This window comes from Fukomys damarensis, unplaced genomic scaffold (assembly GCF_012274545.1).
Source record: "Fukomys damarensis isolate Sample0158 unplaced genomic scaffold, DMR_v1.0_HiC HiC_scaffold_16, whole genome shotgun sequence".
NCBI classification, from domain to species: Eukaryota; Metazoa; Chordata; class Mammalia; order Rodentia; family Bathyergidae; genus Fukomys; species Fukomys damarensis.
Genome location: NW_022900928.1, coordinates 55791829 through 55814213, shown reverse-complemented (window position 1 = coordinate 55814213; position 22385 = coordinate 55791829). Strand labels below are relative to the sequence as shown.

Below are 22385 nucleotides of genomic sequence, written 5' to 3'. Positions count from 1 at the left end.
AACAAATGATCATATAAATAATGTGACTCTCACAATGATCTTTAGCCAGAAGCAGTGAATCTCAGTGGGTCAAAAATGAAAGGACCTGATATTGATTCTGAATGGACAGGGCTTAACCATGGTTTTTTAGTATGCAGGCATTTGATAAATATGAAAGCACTGTGTTTTTTTGGCAGAAAATATATGTGGAAAGCATATGGAGACCTATACACACGTAACTGCATTCCAAAAGTTTTGTTTAAAAGTTTTATATCTTGGGCCAGGATTTAGCTCAGTGGTTCTGGCCCCTGCCTCACAAGTACAAGGACCCGAGTTTGATCCCTGGTACAGAAAAAAAAAAGAGAATGTTTTATATCTTCACATTGTAGTGAAACTAGCAGTTTGTTCCAAATGCAAATTAACAGAAAGATCAAAGGGCATGTAGGAGACTGGATTCCTGATGCCTAACTTCCTGTTTAATGCAGGTACAAAATGTAGTTGAAAAGGTGCCTTTTTATCCTGAATTGATTCAAAGCATTTATTGATTTGGAATAAATTAATACAAAATATGCTGACTTTGGGGAAGAACTAAAAGTCATGTGGTGCCACAAATGGTGAATAAGGTGGATGAAGACATCATAGTGTCTTTGTGAGCTTACCTTTTTGTTGGAAGAAATTCAATACCAACATTCACTGTATTTTTCATCATACCATATAGAAGCACTTATGACATAGGATTTCCATAACTGCTTCAGAAAGTGATAAGAACAATGGGATAAATGTATTCAAAGGATGGGGAAGTATCATAAGGGAAATTAGTGCCATTGTGTCTTTTAGCATAATACATTTTAAAAATTTAAACATTCGTTGTCTATTTTGATCACCCTTATTATTTTTACCCAGGGTCTTATTATCTTAGAAATTCAGAGCCGTAACACCCACCCTGTTGGAACCTTGATCAAAGACTCAGAAGATTCAGGACCTAATTCTACATAAACCAAGCTGAAGTTCCTTTGTGTGGGAAGTTTTTTTCTTTATTTTTTTCTGTTGTTATATATGGGACTGGAACTGATGATCAAGTCAGAAATCAGAAGGTGGGCATTCTTTGTTCTTTATAATTTACCTGGATCCTGGAGAGAGCACAGGCTAGCTGCAGATTGAAATGAGAGACACTATTCTATGTCTTTTAACATTTTTTTTCAAACTCTCAAATTGTTAGGCTTTTGGGCTAATTAGAATACAGTGGTAATTGAGATTGGCAACTTAGTGTCATTGTAAAAATTAGGAGATATTAAGAAGCAAATTTAGTGAGGTGATTCAGGTCACTGACTTCACTCTAGAAACAGACCACCTGGTCCATATACCATTTTTTATGTGAATTGGACAAATCACTTTGTTTGTATGTGACTACAATGACTGGGACATTGATTGGGAAGGAAGAGGCAGGGATGTGGAGTACATAAAGGTCATGTATCATAGACTTATTATTTCGGGTTCATGAAGGCTTTCTCTAAAACATAACAGCTGAACCAAAATCTAATCCAAAATCCAGGTTAAGTGGTAGTAAAGAGAGTAAGGGTTGTTTTAGCTGTATCAAACTCTGTTAGCTGTCCTTCAGTATCAGTTGTCTCTTTCTTTTTTTGATTATGGGAATGTAAAATTTTAGCTAGGTCATGGCTACCCAAAACAGAAAACACATTTTTCAGACTCACTTATAGTTAGGTGTTGCCTGCTCCTATAGAGATATAAACACAAATGACCAGTGCTACTTCCAGGATGTATTCTTCTCATTCTTCTTAATGCAGTGTAGTTGTGATGGCAAGTCCTGGCACAATCACATTAGACAGCAGAGTAAACTTAGGCATAGAGAACATGCACAGCTGAACAACAAATTATAGCTCAGCCCTGACACTTTGCAGTGGAGTTTTTATTTGAACCTTAGATTGCAACCTAAGTTATGTGGACCATAAAATCTTGTTGAAACTATTGTCACTTGCAGCAGAACTTAGTTCTAGCTAAATCATACACAATAATAAAAAAGAAGCATTTGCAAAATCCAAAAGTGAGCAAAAGAGCATAATACCTTCTTGGATTTGAAAATGGTGTAAGCATAAGGTGAAAGCAGTGATAAGTAGGCATAAGACAGCGTCCAGATAGAGAAGGACTTTTTTTGATTAGGACTTACTGACATTTAGAAATGGGAGGAAAGGAGCTAAAGGTGTAGGGAAGGTGTGATACGTAGGGGAAGAACAAAAAGGGAAAAGAAAAAAATGTGAGAGAATGAAAAGATGAAAATAAAGTGTTTGTAGATGGGGAGGGGAGGAGGGGGTGAAGGGAGGGCAGAGGTAAGGGGAAAAAAATGAGAATCAAGACTTGCCATGTAAAGGTACATGATCCCAACAATGAATGTAACTGTACTGTATCCCTAAATGTACCAATAAACTCAATTAAAAAAAAAAGAATTTATTGTGAGGACAAAAGGTGTTGCTGAAGAATTTAAAGCAAGAAAATAATGTTATCATGTCTATAGTTTGGAAGAATGACTCAACTGTAGTATGCCAAATGGGTGTAATCTAGGATGCTGATAGAGTGTTATGAAGCTAATGTGATAATTCTGGGAAGTAGAATGGAGGCTTCAGGTACAGCATGGCAGCAGAGATGGAGAGAAATGGAATGATGGAAGACTGGGCCTAGGAGAATGTCCTCTTCTCACTTCCTGTAGTCATCTCTACCTTCAGGAAAACACAACTTGCTCTTGATTATGAACTTTTGTTTCTGTCTCTTTCTAATCAGAAGGAGGTATTTTTTATCTACCTAGGAAGAATTTATATGATTTCTCCCTCCGATCTGATGTCTTCTGCCATGTACCATATTGATTTAATTTGTACACAGTAGCTTCTTCATTAATTAATGGTCTGATTAGCTTCAGACCAGTTTTCAGGTACACCAAGGTAGTATAGCTAGAACTACCATGATGGATAGCTAGAACTAAAATTTGTCAGTGTATTTTTTATTCATTTATTTGTCCATTCATTTCCTTACTAAATACTGGTGGTTACAGTTTGTTTTATTCAAAGTCCTTTAAGTAGAACTGATTTAAAGAACAGGTTAAGGTGACATTGACAAGCTTTCAATCTATAAGGGATATTAAAATACTGACAGAAATATAAGGAGATGAGGCACAGTATACGCAGATCTTTGGAGAGTATGATATACGTAATTGGCAGTAATTCTTTGTTAAGTTGCTTGGCTGAGTTAGGATGAGACTTCTAAAAGCACATACTTAATTGACCTCATAGAGGATTGCTCAATTGGCTTCAAAGGTTGGAAGGAAGGGATTTTGTTTTTCTAAGTGGATCATGCAAGTTAGGGACAGACCTGGATTATTTGGCATAATACAGGAGACCAAGTCTCTTACCCTACTTGGATAGTTCAAATGAAAGTTAGAGGAAGTTTTCTTAAATTGTCTTAAGCAATAACAAACCTATCTTACATAGTTAGAAGTCTAGAGAAAGGGTAAACTTTAAAGTTGGTTGACTTAGCAAGGCAAAGATGGTGTCAATAATCCAGTATATTTTCTGCTTCTTCAGTCTACCACCCATAGAACTGGTGCCCACATATGTTTAATTCTTATTGTAATAGCAGGGCACCTATATTAATAATACAATAAGGTTACAGTATGTACTTTCTTGTTCAGTGAGAGATAAGGGGGCAAGAATGCTATAGGGATAAAACAGTCATTTTTAACTGTGTTTTGGTCAGTATAGATCTTGTGTCTACCTCTTAATCATTAACTTGTGCCATAGGAGTGCCACAAGCTCACTGCCTTTTGTCTAGTTTCCCAAAACAATCACTCAGTTATTATGGTTGTCATAGGCCACTGGTTCTTAGGGAAATGACACTGTTTAATTCAGAGAAATTTGGAAATTTGTAGAGAAATCTCTGGCTACTATAAAGATCAGGAATATATTAGCATTCAGTGAACAAGAGATGATAAATAGTCTATGAATCTGGTATAATTTCTCACTATAAAAATTGTTTTATACAGTTTCAAATGTTCTACAAAACTAAGTCCATTCTAAATAGAATTTTGGAATAATTTTTAGTATATATTATAAAACAATTTTTGGTAAAATTACTTGAAATTTGGAAGAATAGGTTTTATTGTGTGTGTGTAATACTGAGGATTGGACTCAGGGCCTTCATACTAAACTACATCCCTAGCCCTTTTAATTTTTTTTTAGAGTCATGGTCTCACTAAGTCACTAAACTGCCTAGGCTGTGCTTGAACTTGTTATCCTTTCACCTCAGCCTCCTAGAGTTCAGGGATTTCAAGTGTGCACTGCCATGGCTCACTTGGAAGAATAAGTTTGTATATAGAGAGATTAAACAGTTATGAAAGAGTAGTTTATATTAGACAAGTATTTTACTGGAGCAACAACAACAAAAAGTCAGGTAAAACAAAGAAAATAATCTGTTTGAAGGTGGTGGAGATACCATCTCTGCTGAAGCAGTTAGAATTTGAGGAGATACCATCTGAGAGGTAAAACAAGCCGACATTCTCTATACCACTTCCACTTTCAGAGTATTTACAGATTGTTAGCTTCAGGACAAGAAACTAAGAAACTGGTCAGCAAGTGAACATTCTTTACATCATCATTAGAGAATATACTCTATTTGGATTTCCACTGGGACCTTAGCTGGTATGACTTGTGCCCAGAATTTTCAGTCATCAGTGTCACATCAAAACAACCCAACTCCCTGATGCTTAAGAATTACCATGCACCTGACATTCTGGAAAGACTTTATAAGCCAGTGGATCTCCTACCTGAATCTCATCTCAGTCGACCACAGACAAGTCACTGATATTGATGATATAGCATGCTCTTATTAATGGAGTTCTTGTCTTCTGGCCTTGAATTACCCAATTCACGAAGATCTTTCTTTTAATTAATTACATTTATTGATGCACTTTATACATTATGATCCCATACATCATTGGGAATTTGTACCTGTACATCACACATTGGTTCTTATTTTTTCCATTCCCCTTCCCTCATTCAGCCCCTCCACTCCTCTCCTCTGTACATAAAGATTTTTTCTATTTTTCCATCTTTCCATCTTTTTTTCTTTTCCCCTTTCCTTTCCTCCCACCCCTTCTTTAGTTCCCCTTCCTGTTTGAACATTTTCTTCCTATTTCACAATGCCTGTTTTACATTTTGGTCCTTATTTACATTTTCAGTTTCTCACACCAGAGAAATACTTTGATATTTACATATGTATGCCTTAATTATTTCACTTAAGAGTATGGCCTCAAGGTGCATCCATTTAGCTATAAATGTCTTTAGTTTATCTTTCTTTATGAATGAATAGTACTCTATTCTATTAAAAATCGCATCTTCTTTATCCAATACTCAGTGGATGGGCCTAGGGCCTATTTCCAAGCTTTATATATTATAAACTGTGCTGCTATAAATATTGGTGCACATGTATCAGTGTGGTATGATACTTTTAATTCTTTCAGGAATATTCCCAGGAGGGGAAAACTGGGTCAAATGGGATGTCTAATCCTAGCTTTTTTCTTTTTTCCATTAAGTTTATTTATTGGTACATTTTAGGCATACAATAGAGTTACATTCATCATTGGGAACTTGTACCCTTACATGATATATCTTGTTTCTTATTTTTTCCCATTCCCCTACCCTCTCTTCAACACCTCCATCCTTATCTATTTACAGAGACTTTGTTTCTATTTTTTCCTTTTCTTATATTTTTTCTTTTCCCCTACTCCTTCCACTTCCTCCACCCCTTTAGACTTTCTTTTCCTATTTCACATCTTCAATTATACATTTTGATCCTTATTTGCACCTTCAGTTTCTTTTACCAGAGGAACTATTTGGTATTTACACAGATGTATCCTATTTATTTCACTTTACAGTATGACCTCAATGTGTATCCATTTAGCTATAAATGTCTCTAGTTTCTCATTCTTTATGGCTGAATAGTACTCCATTTAAAAAAAACCCACATCTGCTTTATTCAGTCTCCAGTTGATGGGCCATTGGGCTGTTTCCAAGCTTTAGCTATTACGAACTGTGCTGCTATAAACATGGGTATGCACATATCACTGTGGTATGATTCTTTTAATTATTTTGGGAAGATATCCAGCAGAGGAATATCTGGGTCAAATGGAACTTCTAATTCTAGCTGTTACGATATCTTCATATTGATTTCCACAGTGATTGTACCAGTCTGCACTTCCACCAACAATGAAAAAGCGTTCCTTTCTCCCCAAACCTCTGCCAGCATTTGTTATTGGTTGATTTCATGATAGCAGCTATTCTGTCCAGGGTGAAGTGAAATCTTACTGTTGCTTTCATATGCACCTCTTGAATAACCAGTGATGTTGGACATTATTTCATATGTTTATTTTCTGCTTTCACTTCTTTGTCTGAGAATTGTCTGTTCCTTTCAGATGCCCATTTTTCAATCAGGTCTTTGTATTTGGAGGGTCTGATTTTTTTGAGTTCTTTATATATTCTAGATAGTAGTCCTTTGTCTGAGGAGTAGCTGGTAAAAAAATTTTTAAACATAAACATAGGGATCTGATGATTGAAAATGCTTGTTTGAATAGCCAGCCTAATGAACAAAAAGATCCACATTGGGGCATGTCATCACACATTCCCAAATACAAGGGTTAAATGGAGATTTCAAAAACTACTGGAGAGAAGAAAAATAGATCATGCGCTAAGGGCTGGGAATCCAAATGGCATTGTAGTTTTCAATACCAACATTAGAAGATGATGGAGGTTTTCAAATTCTGAGAAATTATTTTTAACGTAAAATTCTATATTAACTGTAATAATCAAGTATGTGGTACTATAAAAATGTTTCAGACAGGTAAGATTTTAAAAATACAGTATATCTGCAAAGCACTGTGGTACTAAACAATCCTGGAAGAAGTTCTTCTTTGAACCGAAGACTGAAAAATGGGAAAGGAAGACAAACTGACTAGGAAACAGGGAAACCAACAGAAGCGAGTGGAGAGGGGGATCCACGTCAACTGCTGCTGCACCCTAGTGCTGGAGCCAACCAGCCCCGACTAGATGGTCAAAAAGAAAGGAAAGGCTGTAGTAAATTACCTGACAGACTTTATCAAGAGGAAAGTCCTGTTAGGAAATATCTATAGAGCCTTCAGAGGCTATGGTAAGAAAATTGAGAAATTAATAAAATGAAATTAAGGATAAAATGAGATCATTCTTAACTATGCAAAAGAAAGATGTGCAGGAACATAACCAGTTTACATTTACAGTTTCCTACTTGGTCAATGTAAGCAATTTTAAAACGACCACATAATGCTTAAAAGTTTTGATTAAAAACATTGAGGATATTTGAAATTTTTATTTAGTATCTTCATTTCTTGGTATGTATCTTTGCAATATTCAATAAAAAAAGAACAAAAACATTGAAGATATAACAAGAGAACTAAAATTCTCTTCTACTGTAAAAATAAGTCAGTAAATACTGTTTAAAATTCAAAAGATAGTAATTCATAGATTATTTAGGATTGTGGAGTTAGTCACAATATGTAAATAACTAAAGTGGTAAGGTGGCTGCTTCTGAATAGTGAGATGGGGTGGAAGGCTGCTAATTTCTATCATGGCTTTGGGACCCTGTGAGTTTATGTGCAGTATAACCTTGATAGAATAATAATGCAAATGTGTTCCATAAATAGAAACTTTTTAGCAAAGTCATGGAGTACAGAGTGACCCTGCTTATTTGAAAGATGTGTAGAGACTAACCTGCTAAGAGAGAGGGGAAATCATCAGTAAGTGGTAGGAAAGGGTGCATATTAAGTTTAGATGGCTGGAGAGATGGGAAAATAGCTTTCATTCCAGGAATTTTAAAAATGGATGATATAATAACATGTATTTGAATAGATAAAAGTCTTCCAAAATTTATTGCCTCTCTAATTTCGTTATTCTTCAATGTTGTAAAACAGTGGTGGTAGAGTAAAATTGATCCAACACTGACAAGGCAGCTACTGTAGCACAGTCTGCTCTAGACTGAACAGTTACTTTGGAGGAATTTAATTCCCAAAAGTTCCAGCAACATCACAATGATGCATAAGCTCCCCTTAGACAGGCTCTGTAATGAGGCTTAACATAATCTGAGCTGAATTAGCATCTTCCAAAGTGTTTTCAAAAAGGTAATGTTGCTGAGACTTAGAGTAACCTTGTCACGTTTTTCTTAAACTTTTTGAAAGCATATTTTCCCAGGCACGTACCTTTTTATGTTTTTAGAATATTTATAAAGAAAGACAGATGTAAGGACAGGAAGTGAGTGACTTTTCACTTCTCAGCTTTGTCTCATTTATCTGTTCTCACAGGATTGTGTGGTCACATTCCATGTTGTCCTTCCCTACTTTAAAAATAATAGGATGCTCTCTTTCAAATGTGTATAAGTGAATGCTTACCAGAGAAACAGATTTAATGCTAGATATACAAATATATAATAAATTACAAGATTGGCTTGCAAGGGCTGCCTAGAGTTGGGTGTGGCAGAGCACAAAAGGTCTGATGGTGCACTGAAAATCTGAAGGGTCCAGTCAAAGTCCTGGAGCTCACTGTAGCATCCTGTGTGATTCCATATCAGGAGGTGAAAGATCTGCACTGGAAACTGAAGGGTCTGTGATGGAGGCTAAAAAGTCTTTGCTGGAAGCCAGGAGACAATGTCCAAGGTGAAGGCAAAGACTGGAACTCCTCTGAAGAAAAACAAGCAATCCTTCCTTCTTCATTTATCCTTTATGCCTTTCAGGCAACAACCATCCTGGGGTGGGTCTTCTGTCTTTAGTAAGTCCCCTCAGCTTCACTCCAAACTATGCTGAGCCAATGTAGTTGGGTGTTTATTACTCAAGTTGATACGATTAGTTAGCTATCACAAAACCACACCTTTTAAAAATTAACATGTGAGCCAGGTGGCGCACGCCCCTAATCCCAGCACTCAGGAGGCCGAGGCAGGAGGATCGCTGAGTTCCAGACCAGCCTGGGCTACATAGTGAGTTCCAGGTCAGTCTCAACTACAAAGTGAGACCCTGTCTCAAAAAATAAAAACAAAACAAAACAAAACAAAAAATTAACATGTGATATAGAAGAATTGTTTGAATTGTCTTGTTTGTGCTTGTTAAATATTTGCAGGCAGATATTTAAGGGAAACAGTTTCCAAATGTCAGGACTTCGAGTCTCTGACTAATGGGTAAAGAACCAATGCTTAGCATGGTGGCTATAGTCAATAATAGTATATTGTTTACGTGAAATTTCCTAACAAAGATCTTAATATCCTCACGCTTCCACATACAAATGGTAACATTTGATTATAGATATGTTAACTAATTTGTACTAATCATTTCATAATATATACATATCAAATCACATTATACTCCTTTAAAATATAAAATTTTGTCAATTAAATCTTGATAAAGCTGGGAAAGTTGTGATAGTAGAATCCTCAGGATGCTTTCTTGCCATGTCAAGAATTTTTTCCACAGATGGAGGCAAAAGCTTTTCTCAAATCTATAGTTCTTTTAAAAAATCTTATGGAAGAAGGACCTGTCCTACATTAGAGTGCCTCCCATGTAGGAAACACAATGTAGAGCTTTCATCATTACTGTTTCATTAGAGTCTAGCCCTCATGGTGTCACTGAGTAATCACAGAAGTCCTTTTAGATATGTTGAACTTCAGAGTGCTCATCAGCTAATGTGATTTTTAGATAAAGATTCATCCTTACGATCCCTTAAATTTTAAAATTTTGTGATCTAATGCAATTGAGATGTGTGATCATGATTTGTGCAGCATCAATTTTCCAAAGTTTATGTCCTACCGGTGTCAAATTCACCTTCTTGGTGTGAAGAATATAATGCTTTTTCATCATCTTCAAGCAGAGAGAGTCAAGTATGCATTAGTGTCACTTGGCCTGGGTGGTAAAATGCCCAGTCTACGTTGTTGTGTAATTCCTGCTATGGCTGGTTCTACTTCTTTCTTCTAGCTATGGAAAAGAAATTCTGCCCACAAGTTCATACATTAAAAAGTGGAATCTTCCTAGAGAAAGCTATTTGTTTTGACATTAATCAATATTAAAAAGATCATTTACTAGAAATTTGGATTTATGTCTTAAAGTGTATATTTATTACTGTGACTGTAAGAAACCAAATTTTAATGCCACTTTTAATTGAATTATCGATTTGACAGGTATTTATTAAACATCTAGTATATGTTGGGTATTGCTGTGAATTTCCTAAAAAGGAAATTTCATTATATTTTTATGCCTAGTTATATAGAGTACACCATAAGCAAAACATAAGCAAATCAAACACCATTTTAAAAATGTTTACAGTATTTTATTCATATATATGATAGTCTCATTAGCACAAAAGCTTTCTGATATACAAAGGCAGAGAATCAGCTGAAGACATAAAGGTGTTCATTTGGGGTTTGTAATGTGGTAACACATACAGTAATGACAGCCATCATTTGATTAGCTCTTTCTCCATGTCACTTCTGACACTGTCATACATCTCTCTGGTTAAAGAATGCCCTTAATTTTGTGGAGACTCTTTAGTCCTCATATACTCATGCCCTTGGTTCCACGAAGAGGTTAAATAATATAGGAAAGAGCTACTTTATAAATTGGGTTAGTGTTCAAGTCACTCATATATTTCTTTGTAATTCACTGTCTATGTGATGTGCTCAAGACATTAGTATTAAAAGCAATTTACCCACATGTAAAATATAAGGAGTTCAAACAGTGTTCTTATGTTGTATCCTAATATTTTCTAGTTTACAAAGATAGAGAGCCAGTAATAATTAATATAGATGTTAAAATTTGTCTAGTTTTTTTATGACATATAGTGAACCAAGGAATTATTACAAGCCTCCTATGAATTAGGCCTCTTCCTTTTTTTTATCTAGAGATGAAGGAACAAAGACTCAGATGAGTTACCTCATTACTTATTCAATCATTTGACAGTATTCAGAGTAGTATGGTGTTATGACACAGGATTTAGAAACAAAATAAACTCTTAATTTGATTTCTGCTATTTACTAACAATGTGATATGGAACGTGTTTCTTAGCCTCACTAAATATCAGTTTCCTTATCTGCATTGGGACTAATTAAAGTACCTATACATAGTGCTATCAAGAGAATTAAGTGAAATAATTCATGTGAAGTATTAAGCACAATGGGCACAATATAGCTGTTAATAAAAATGGTGATTGATACTGTTATATTAATATTACTATGTTTCAGCCTATCTGTTGTGATAGGGGCTTCTGATATAATGCTGAAGGACACAGACACAGTTTAATGCCTATGCAGAAATGTTTTCAGCAAGTAGAAAGAAGAGAGTACACATTTTCTGTTTCTTAAGGCTTAAACTAATTTAATTTAAAATGAATTAATCCCTTTGCAATGAAGAATAGTGAGAAATTAAAAGAAATGCAAATAAAAAGCTAGCTAAGAGAATGTAAATGTCTAATTAGCTGTTCAAAGTGAAAATGGTGTTTCTGGAGTCTGGGCAGACTCCTTTTTCCTTGGGGTAGTGGCCATTCTGATTCCTAGCATAAGAATGGAGTGTAGTGGAGGTTATTTGCACTATGGCTAGTTGGTCCATTTATTGCAGACTCATGACAGATGTATAGTTTTCTTGGGCAGATGTTGAAATCCACATAGAAAAATTTATCAATGATGTATTGCATAGACTATTTATCTTGAATAAGACACCGTATTTCAAATTGTCTTAAGAGGCTTACAGAGTAATTATAGTTTCCATAGAAACAAGACAAAATCCTTCCTTTAATATAATTCTGGATGTCTCAGTAGAACTAAAAAATATGCCATGAATTGTCAAAACACTGCTTCTGATGACATTGGAGAGTAGTATTTGTTGCTCCTTCAAGCTGTCCTTATGTGGCATGATGCACTGGAAATTTCAGTTAAGATTCTGATCTTTACAAAGAAAATGATTCTTCTTTGAATATTCTAATTCACTTTTTTAATTGCAGTGTTCAATAGGCCAGCAAACCAGAAGTAAATCCAGCCCTCTTATACAGGCTGCATAAAACTTTTAATAGAAAAGTTCTTCAAATGCAAAATTCACCTTTTATGGTTGCTTCATAGTTGACTTGCCATTTCATAGTAATTATACTTTACCCTCAACCCACAAGCTAGGTCACGCAATTTAGTTTTCATTTACTGGAAAGAGGCAGTAAACTTTTGAGAATTTTTACCATTGCATTTCTCAAAGGCCTTTGTATTCAGGTAATTCATAATACTTTCATTCATTGTAAATAAGGTAAAGATATTGATTGACACTTGTTACAGGGAAGGTCTGAAATACATAGAGAAGTAAATACAAGGGATTAAAAAAAAAATCCAAGTTGCAACATTCTGTTTTTAAACAAAGATGGAATGGATAATGGTTAATTACTATGGACTAGCAATAACATTCTTTTTCTTTCTTTCTTTTTGGTAACAGGGATTGAACTCAAGACCTTGTGCTTGTGAGGCAGGCACTAATAACATTCTTAATAGTGACATTGCAGTGGTAAGACTAGCTCTTGTGGCAATCAAAGTGGATACACAATTTAGGGGTAGAGATAATTTCCGAGAACACAAAAATGTAAACAATTTGTAATGTCAGTATACTGTTCTAAAATTTATTTTTGAAATAGTTATGGACTGTATCCATGGCTATGTTTATGGATGAATACTTATCACCCTTTTTCACTGTATTTCTCTGTTTAACTTTGGTCACTTATCTGTTGTTATCACTCTCTTATTTTCTGTTCATGAGTAGTATATATTCATTGAAAAAGATATGATGAGGGGCCAGGGATGTAGCTCAGTGGTATGATACCTGCTTGGCAAGTATGAGGTCTTGAGTTCAATTCTGGATACAAAAAAAAAAGAAAAGAAAAGAAAAAAATCCTGAAAAAATATGAAATTCAGTAAATTACAGAGTATGTGAGACAACTGTTATCCCATTACTAGGAGACAAAGACTGTTACCACTGTGGTAATGCAGTTTTTCAGAATTTGTGCATACATATTGATATAAATAAGTAAACTATTACAAGACAGAAAAAGGGATCATATTCTTCCAGTTTGTGCCTATTTTTTACTTAATATCTAATTTTTTTCTATATAAATAAGGATATGTATTTTTGATGGTTGAGTAGTGTCTTATTCATTTAATAATGAGAATTTACCAGATGTACTAGGCTTTGTGTAGCTCTGAGGCTCAGTTGTGAGCAAGAATAAAAAAAATCTCTTATTTATTCTCTTATTAACATCTAGTTAAGATTGTTTTACTGTCTTTAAGTAGATTTTGGATTTCGTCCAGAGCACTTGATAATTGGCTAAAAAATTAGAGGGAAGATAAAATTATTTTGGAAAACTCTATAAATAGTTAAGGTAATGGGCAAAATTTTCATTACCTAGAAAATCCTTTGCTATCTTTCAGTATGTTAAAATAAAGTTCTTTCTGCATCAATTGTAACAAAATAACCACTTGAGTGTAATTTAGATAGATTTCATATATTTCTAATTTTCAAAATAACACTGATATAGACAAAATTATTAATAGTCTTCTATTACCATTTTACAGCTAATGAAAATGAAACACAGAAAAGCTAACTCATGCTATACCTGGTGATGCATTTCTATACTTTCAGCTACCCAGGAGGCTGATATAAGAGGGCTGTTTAGGAGTTTGAGATCAACCTGAACATAGAGCGAGACTTTGTCATTCATTGATAGATAGAGATATTTGAATCTGTCAGCTTGACTCCAAAACTTTTGCTCTGGGCTAAGTCTTGCTCATAGTAAAGCTAGTAGAGAACTATATTATTGATACATCATATATGTTGTAATTATTTTTTCCTGGCTGACTCCTGAATTTTTTTTCTTTTGAGACAGGGTCTCACTATGTAGTTGAAACTTACCTGGCTGTAGCCCAGGCTGGTCTCGAACTCACAGCGATCCTCCTGCCTCAGCCTCCCAAGTGCTGGGGTTACAGGTGTGTGCCACCACACCTGGCTTGGCCCCTGAATGTTAAAATGAATTTCCTGAGGCAGGGGCTGTGCCATTAATTTTTATGTGATTCAAAGAGTGACAGATCATAAGAGGTGTCCAGTAAAGTTCTGAAGAATACATGACAAAATGAATACGTGAATGAATTCTATCTTAGAAATGTGACACATCTCAAAGGAAGTCAAGATTATGTTGGGGAACTCGAAATCATGAAAATGTAAACTGAAGAGACAAAAGCAATTTTCTTCCATGTATTTGGAGGGTTCTGTATTTCAGAATCAAATATATACTGACCAGCATTGAGGTGTACTTCCACCCTAATCTGTCAAGCTGAAAAAAATCATTCAATTATCTGCATGTTATGAAATATCCATTATCTATAGATATATGATGAAAGTCCTCTGTTTAGAGACATTCCTGTTTAGTGTTACATCATTTCAAATATTATCTTGAGAGTTTTGTTCACTATTGGGATTATTTTTGAAATTTAAAAATATTTTTATTAGTATATGTTTGCAGTACATAAAAATTACATTTGGCATGGGAATTTGGTACATGTACAACTTAATCCTTTTACCCCTACACGCTTTCCTTGCTCCTTCCAACTCTTGGTCCCCTTCTGATTTTCAAAAGCTCTGTTTTCATCATTTTTCCTTTCAAGTCTTTTTCTTTCCATATCCCTTCTTTCTCCTTTCCTCCATCTTTGATCCTACACCCATTTATATTTAGGCCGTAAGTGTTGAAAATGTATAAAATCAAGCATATGATGTTGAGTTCCTTTTTTGAAGAATGAGGCCTCCATTCAAGGATGGCCTATAAACCTATGTCTTTAAGATTGGTGCCTTGCAATGGTTTTCCTCAGCGTTGGCAGGGCCTTTTGGATATGTGTGGGAGAGGATTTGGTTGTTATAAATGATTAAGGAGGAGGGCTGGGAATTTAGCTCAGTGGTTCTGCTGCCTGCCTTGCAAGCACAAGGTCCCAAGTTTGATCCCAGGTACAAAAAAAAAAAAAAAAAAAGGATGAAGGAGTAGTGCTACTGTCATTGCAGACATCCCAGGCAGGAACGCTATAAAGCCTGCGCTGTGTAGTAGAGTTCATACAACAAATATTTGTCCTATATATATAAAAGTAATATTTTAATATCAATTTCTTATTTGTCATTTACTTTTGAATAACACAATTAGATTATCTTTTAATTTTATTTCTGGATAGTTAAATAAATTTATAGAATATTTAACTTAAAAGGGGTATACTGGGTCCCAAAAGATTGACAGCCCTTGAAAAAGATCATGTACTTTAGAAAAAAGAGTGTTTCTGGATGATAATAGAATTTTTCTTTTATTAGAAACTGAATTCTAGGTGAGATGTAGAAGGGTGAGGTGTTTGATAAATAGCCTATGAGTAGTCTTGAATTAATGTTTTAGGAAATTTAGCATTTCACAGATATTGTCTCTATTTCCTCAATTCCATTGATTTCCTTTCATCTCTTTCCCCAGTGCACATGAAATGTAGAAAAATCTGCCATAGTGGGTCACTCATTCTAGAGGTGAGTAAAAATAAAATAACATTTGTTATTTTCCTCATATTTACAGATTTTTTTTTCTACTTTTGATCATGCTTCCTGATTCTTAGCATTGTTCAGTTTATCTCCTGCAATTTCAGTGGGATTTACACTGGGGATTATGTGGATACAAAAGTTGAGCAAGTGATTGATCCAAGAAAGCTCTCAATGTTGGGCTTACTACTTTACTTTCTCAGTTTCCCCTGAAAAGCAAATGCAAACTTGTTTCTTCTTGTTCTTTCTAGGATAGCTCTTCTTTGGAGTTTGAACCCTTGGGTCTGTGAGGATATAAATTTTATAGCCAGTTATTTCAGGATCTTAACTATAACCTTGAAGTAGATTTTAGAAGCCATTCTCACTCTAAAATGTCAGTCTAAGTTTCAATTTGTGGCACCTTTGCCTCTTTGCATTGTCACAAAGGCATCTCAGTTTTTATATGGATAAAAATCTGGACACTTAACTAGCTACCTTCTATCTTAATCCTCCTGCATAAATGGTTTCAATAAACTTGGTATAGTGCAGAGTGTTATACTATGAAGGCAAGGCACACTCTGTTTGTATCAGTGATTAAAATTCTAAACTACATTTCTACCTACCCAAGGTCAGATTTCTAACTGATTTGATTTTGATGTTTGGTTGACTCTTATTCTCCTATGTTTGCAAGGAGGTAAACTTTATAAAATAAACATGTTCCTGTGAGTTTTTGTAGTGATATTTGCTTTATTATTGTGAACACACGGGCAAAAGCAAAGCAAAATAATCATCACCATGGAGGATGAGGATGAGGTGAGGTTGAGCCAAAAAGCTGGAGAGGAGAGGAGGGCAGAATGTTTTCAAAGTGGGTGTCTAGTGTCAAGTGAGGCTAATGTTTATAATGATCTTCTATCATGTTAAAAAAAAACTCAAGGCCTCCTATGAATTGAATGTTTCAAACTAAGATAATTTAGAATGATTATATTGGTTAATTTTCTCTTGTTGCTGAGACAAAATACCTGACACCCAAAGTTAAATGGGAAAGGGTTTATTTAGCTCATAGTTTGGAGAGGTTTCAGTCCATAATTGGCTGGCTCCATGGAAGAGTGGCATGGCAGAAAGGCCTTCCAGAGGAGAATGCGCCGGCAGTAAGGTAGCATAAGTAACAAGAGACCTGAACGGTGTCTATTTTTGCCCTTTTTATTTTATTCAGACTACTTAAGGCAATTAGCACTCATCCTTAATTCTAGAGCCTTCAGGCCGCCATGAATCAATTACACTGTGTATATTCAGCCACCTCCACAGTAACCCCACCTCAATCACATGAGGCTTTGTGGGGACATCTAAACATAAGTCATAACAATGATTTAAAGAGCCACATTTTTCTACCTCCTGATTTATCAGGAGTTTTGAACCAAAAATTGGTCAGGATCTTTGATCTCAAAATTCCCTCTGATCTTGAAATCTGTTAGATCAAAGTGTTATCAAGGTGTAGTCTGGGAAGGGAAAGTGAACAATATACTGAAAATCCATCAAATTCTTGATGAGATTAGTTGTCAAGAAGCAGGGCCTTGAGCGAAAAGGCACCAGAGGAGGGAAGAGGTATAGATCAGGAAAGTTTCATAGTTGAAATTTTCTGGAGAGGGTAGATGGAACACAAGAAACTACCCGAGGTTCTGCAAATGGTGTTGGGGATGCTACTTGGAAGATAACAGAGTAATTATAAAGCAGATTATGGAGTGCTCAGTGGTAAACTCCAGTGTGAGCCCTGACTAACAGAGTGTGCAGAACAAAATAAGCAATCACTGCAAGTTAGTTTTTTTTTCCTCTCACAGCTTCTGCTAGGATAAATCTATCCTACACTCTTCTAGTAGCTTTTCTAGGAAGGCTACTGGCTGCAATAAGTTGTTGCTCATACTCCAGACTTTTCCGCATGACCAGTTCTAGAATTCAGGGTGCCATTAACAACAATGCTTTCCCAACTATGCACCCCACATGCTGTGACCTCTGTCCATGTCCATGGCTTTCTGTAGCAGCTCCGTAGTTGTGCATGGGTAATATCTACCTCCCTCTCCTTGTCTTCTCCTTTCCTGAGTCCTTGTGTCAGAGCCAGAGACACTATTATAATTAAAGCACTGGGCTATGTACATATGAAATAGACCCTTATTTTGAATTTGGTGCTCTCAAATATTATTAATCTATTTCATCCTAACTAATCTAATCTTTCAAAAAGTGTCAAGTTTGCTAATAGGGTGTAGAGAATGTTTCCTATAAAACGTGTAATTCAGAAATGTTCAAATTTTGCCTTGGAAGGACAGTTTCTGGTGTACTGACTGATCAGCCCTACCAGTTTCACTTTTGCTAGAGATTTCCTTGTTTAGATTATTTTTGTCAACAGTCTTGCTTCAGAGGAGTCATTGACCCTCTTGACATCCCCTTCTGAATAGGGTCAAAACTGTAGAAGTTTCTTCAGACGTTCACACTCACTGTATTAAAATATCAGGGACAGCATAGAGAAAATAAAGAAATCAAAATGCTATCTTTAATTGTATTCTCACAAAGTGTTATCTTTCTTGTTCTTTTCTTCATTCTTTTTTTTAAAAAAATCAATGGAGCCTGTGGAATATTGGTTTTCCATGGTACTTGTAACCCTAGAAATGGCTTTGTTAAGAGTCTGGGTTCTACAGCTCTGGTCTATTCTCTAAGTGTTCTGTATTCTCTTCATGGGCTGACTTTTTTGGTTCTTTGTCATGGTTTAGCCACAGAAAGGGGAATATTGAATACTTCAGTTAGATTTCAGGAGAGAAACTGAGCAGAAAATGGAATTCTCTTCCATCGGAGGTGCAGAAGTTATGATTTCTTGAGTAGTGCCAATAGATTCTCCCAGCCTATTACAGATAAGAGTTTTTATTTAAATGCTTCACATCCCGTGTTTGGAGAATTGCCCTTTCACATATTCACAATTTATATTTTTTTTTCAGAAAAGTTTGTCAACATTTAAAAATTTAATGTAGCAAAAGCAGCTCTTAGAGAAAAGTTTGTGGTGGTAGCCACCCATATTAAAGTGAAAAATATAATATTACACCTGAGAGAATTAGAAAAGGAAGAACAAGTTAAGCATGAAGTTAGTAGAAGGAAAAGGAAGAGTAATGCTTAATGTAGAAATAGAGTAGAAAAACAACATAAAAATCAATAGAATAACAGGTGCCTTTATGAAAAGATAAACGAAATTAATATACCTTTAGCTAGATTAAGAAAAAGGAGAAAATTAAAAAGTCAGAAATTAAAGAAGAGGCATTATAGTTGACAACAAAAATACAAAGGGTTATAAGAAACTACTGTGAACAATTGTATATTACCAAACTGGACAACCTAGAAGAAATGAAAAAAATCCTGGAAATATCAGAGTACTAAGACTGAATCATGAGGTCATGGAAAAATCTAAAGAGATAAATAATGTGATGAGATTGAATCAGCAATTAGCCCACATTTACTGGTGAATTCTCCCAAATGTACCATATAAAAAAAGAGTTATTTGCAGTATTTCCCAAGCATTTCCCAAAATGGAAGGGAATACTTTCAACTCATTTTATGAGGAGGACGTTACTTCAGAACCAAAGCCATATAAGGATACTACAAGAAAAGGAAGTTCTAGGATAGTATCTCTGATAGTTCTAGGATAGTATCTCTGATAATTATAGATACTGAAAGCCTCAATGAAATATTAGCAAACAAAATTCAACAACACATTAAAAATGATCATGTTATGGCTTGAATATAAAATGTCTCCTCAAAGTTCATATGTTTAGAAGTGGGGCTTTTGAAAGGGGATAAAATCATAAAGTCTGTCACTTCATATGTGGGTGAATCTATGGATGATATTATAAGTTGATGGTTATTGGGAGGTGATAGAAACAGGAGATGGGACCTAGTCAAAGGAAGTGGATCAGGGGTAGTGACCTTGGGGATTATTTCTGGTCCCAGACCTCCCTCCCTCCCTCCCTCTCTCTCTCTTTCTCCTGTCTCCCCTCTCCCCTGCCTCTCCCCTCTCCTCTGCCTCTCCCCTCTCCCCTCTCCTGTCTCTCCTCTCTCCTTCTTGGTCACCATGAGGTGAGCAACTTTCCTCCACCATGACTTTTCTGCATTTTCACAGGTCTGAAGCAATGGGGTTAGCTGACCATGATTAGAAACCTCTGAAACCATGAGCTAAAATGAATCTTTCATCCTTTAAGTTTTTTTTTTTTAACAGCAGATATTTTTTCATAGTGATGGGAAGTTGACTAATACAGATCATAAACCATGTTCACTTGAGATTTTGCTCATTTTCCTCCGGATGAAAGAATTGTTCAGTGTATACAAATCAATCAACATCATTTAAAATATTAACAGATTAAGAGTAAATGTTGCATGATCTTTTCAGTAGATAAAATTGGAGAATGTTATAAAGGGTGGCATAAGCCAGGCACAGAAAAACAAGTTGAACTCAGAAGCAGGAAGTAGAAAGAATGGTACCTGTGAGAAACTAGGGGGTGTGGGAAATAGGAAGATGTTGGTTAAATGTACAAATTCTCAGTTATGAAGGATGAATGTTTGAACATTGAATGTATCTTATGGTGACTATAGTTAATAACCCTATAAAATATAATTCAAATTGTGTAATAGAGTTGATTTTAAATGTGCTCATCACACACACACACATGTGTACACAGATATTGCTATGTCAGGTGATGGATATATTGGCTAACATGTAATTTCACAGTATGTATTAAAATGTGTAGTATACCTTAAACATACATAATTTTTATTTTCCAATTATACCTCAACAAACAGGAAAGAATGATTAAAATAAAAAAGAATTCTTGTGTAGGTAGGTCTGCATCTATTCTTTGGAGGTACATAAGATTGCATATTTCATTTTTTGCAGGTATCCAGGGGCACTACCTGATTTTAATTATTATTTAGTGAAGCAAGTCTATAGGGCTATTTGGAATTTATTTTTAGGGGAAAGAAATTGCTTCTCTTCTGTTATCAGTTGTTAACAGCCTAGTATATGGACAGACCTGAGTTTCTCCAGTGACTGATTTTGTTATGCATTGCAGATGCTCATCTTTTGCTCTTTGATGTGGTTGGTGATTCTTCACAAAATGAAAGTGAACTAGAAAATCTACATGGGGGATGAAGAAAGAACATAAAATCATGTTTATCAGTAAAGAACAGAGAAAGCACACATGTTCTCTACGTATTTTTTATTTTATTTTTTAGTACCAGGAATCAAACTCAGGACCTTGTGCTTGCAAGGCAGGTGGTGGAACCACTGAGCTAAATCACTGGCCCTTATGTATCATTTATTTACTTTTAGCTTATAACGAATGTTGTGGAAAAGTAACACATCAGGCATCAAAAGTGTGGGTAGGAGAGAAATACTATTCAACAAAGCAACATACACATGGACTTATGTTAACTTTACCTGTCTTTGGATTGGCAAAATCCATCAGCTTCCCCTGCGGTCATCTGTCATTACACTTGAGTGCAAGCCTGAGTGGTGGTAACATTACACAGCCAACTTTAGCCAGAGTGGCTGGGTGGATGCGAAATTTTTTGAGAACATAGAATTGGCACTCTAGTTTGAGCTTAGAGGTGTTACTCTGAGTTACAGGGCTCCTGCTTGCTGATTTAGGCTTCACAGAGTTAGGTCAGACTTTATCGATAACATCTTGACTTCAACTAGAGAAGTTCCCTTCCTATGTCTGCTTTTTTTTTTTGAGTTTATTGGTAAATTTTAGGTATACAGTACAGTTACATTCATTATTGGGATCATGTACCTTTGCATGACAGATCTTGGTTCACATTTTTTCCCCTTGTCCCTGCCCTCCCTTCACCCCCTCCTCCCCTCCCCATTTACAAACACTTTATTTCCATTTTTTCATATTTTTTTCTTTTACCTTATTACCTTTCCCCTACCTTCCCACTTTCCCTATGCCTTTAGCCTTTTTCTTCCTATTTCACATTATTAATTATCTCATTAGGATCTTGTGTACTGTTATAGTTTTTCATATCACAGTGATATATGCTGCACAAATGTTTATAACAGCACAGTTTGTAATAGCTAAAACTTGGAAACAGCCCATTTGCCCATCAGTTGGAAACTGGATAAAGAAGATGTGGTTTTTCTATAAAATGGAATACTACTCAGCCATAAAGAATGAGAAATTAGATTCATTCATAGGAAAATGGATACGTCTTGAAGAAATACTCCTAAGTGAAATAAATAGGTCACATATGTAAATACCGAATAGTTTCTCTGGTGTGAAAAACTATGTCTGCTTTTTATATTGATAGTTTAAGAAGTATTTGGCTTGAAGGGAAAAAGTTTTTGCTCTTAAAATAATGCATCTCATTGCTTAAGAATGGTCATATATTTAAGTTTTTTGGTTTTTATTTTTTTATTAGTGCATGTTTGCAGTACATAATGATTACATTCCCTGTATGGAGTTGGCACACATACATATCTCTTCTTCTTTCATCCCTTTCTCCTTTCTTCTCTTCCCCCACTGCATATCTCTCTCTCTCCCTGCTCCCTCTCTTTCTCTCTCCCTCCCTCCCTCTCTCTCTCTCTGTCTGCTACTGGGATCGAACTCTTGTCCTTATGCTTGCAAAGCAGGCGGCAGAATCCCCAGCCCCTGCACCTCTTTATCCCTTTCCCATTTCAGAAAGATCTATCTCCCTACTTCCTCTTCTATATCTTTTATTTTATTTATTTTATTTTATTTTATTTTATTTT

General features: G+C 35.4%; 1 protein-coding gene across 1 annotated transcript in view; it reads left to right on the top strand.

Annotated features, from left to right (window-relative positions):
• Window positions 1-1054: 1054 nt before the first annotated feature.
• The window catches only part of Gucy1a2 (guanylate cyclase 1 soluble subunit alpha 2), a 475983-nt gene continuing 454652 nt past the window's right edge, over window positions 1055-22385 (top strand). Inside the window, exons 1-2 of the mRNA XM_033764307.1 lie at window positions 1055-1073; window positions 15567-15616. Of these exons, the coding sequence (XP_033620198.1) occupies window positions 15572-15616 (45 nt within the window). The 5' untranslated portion in view covers window positions 1055-1073; window positions 15567-15571. The remainder of the gene's footprint in view (window positions 1074-15566; window positions 15617-22385) is intronic.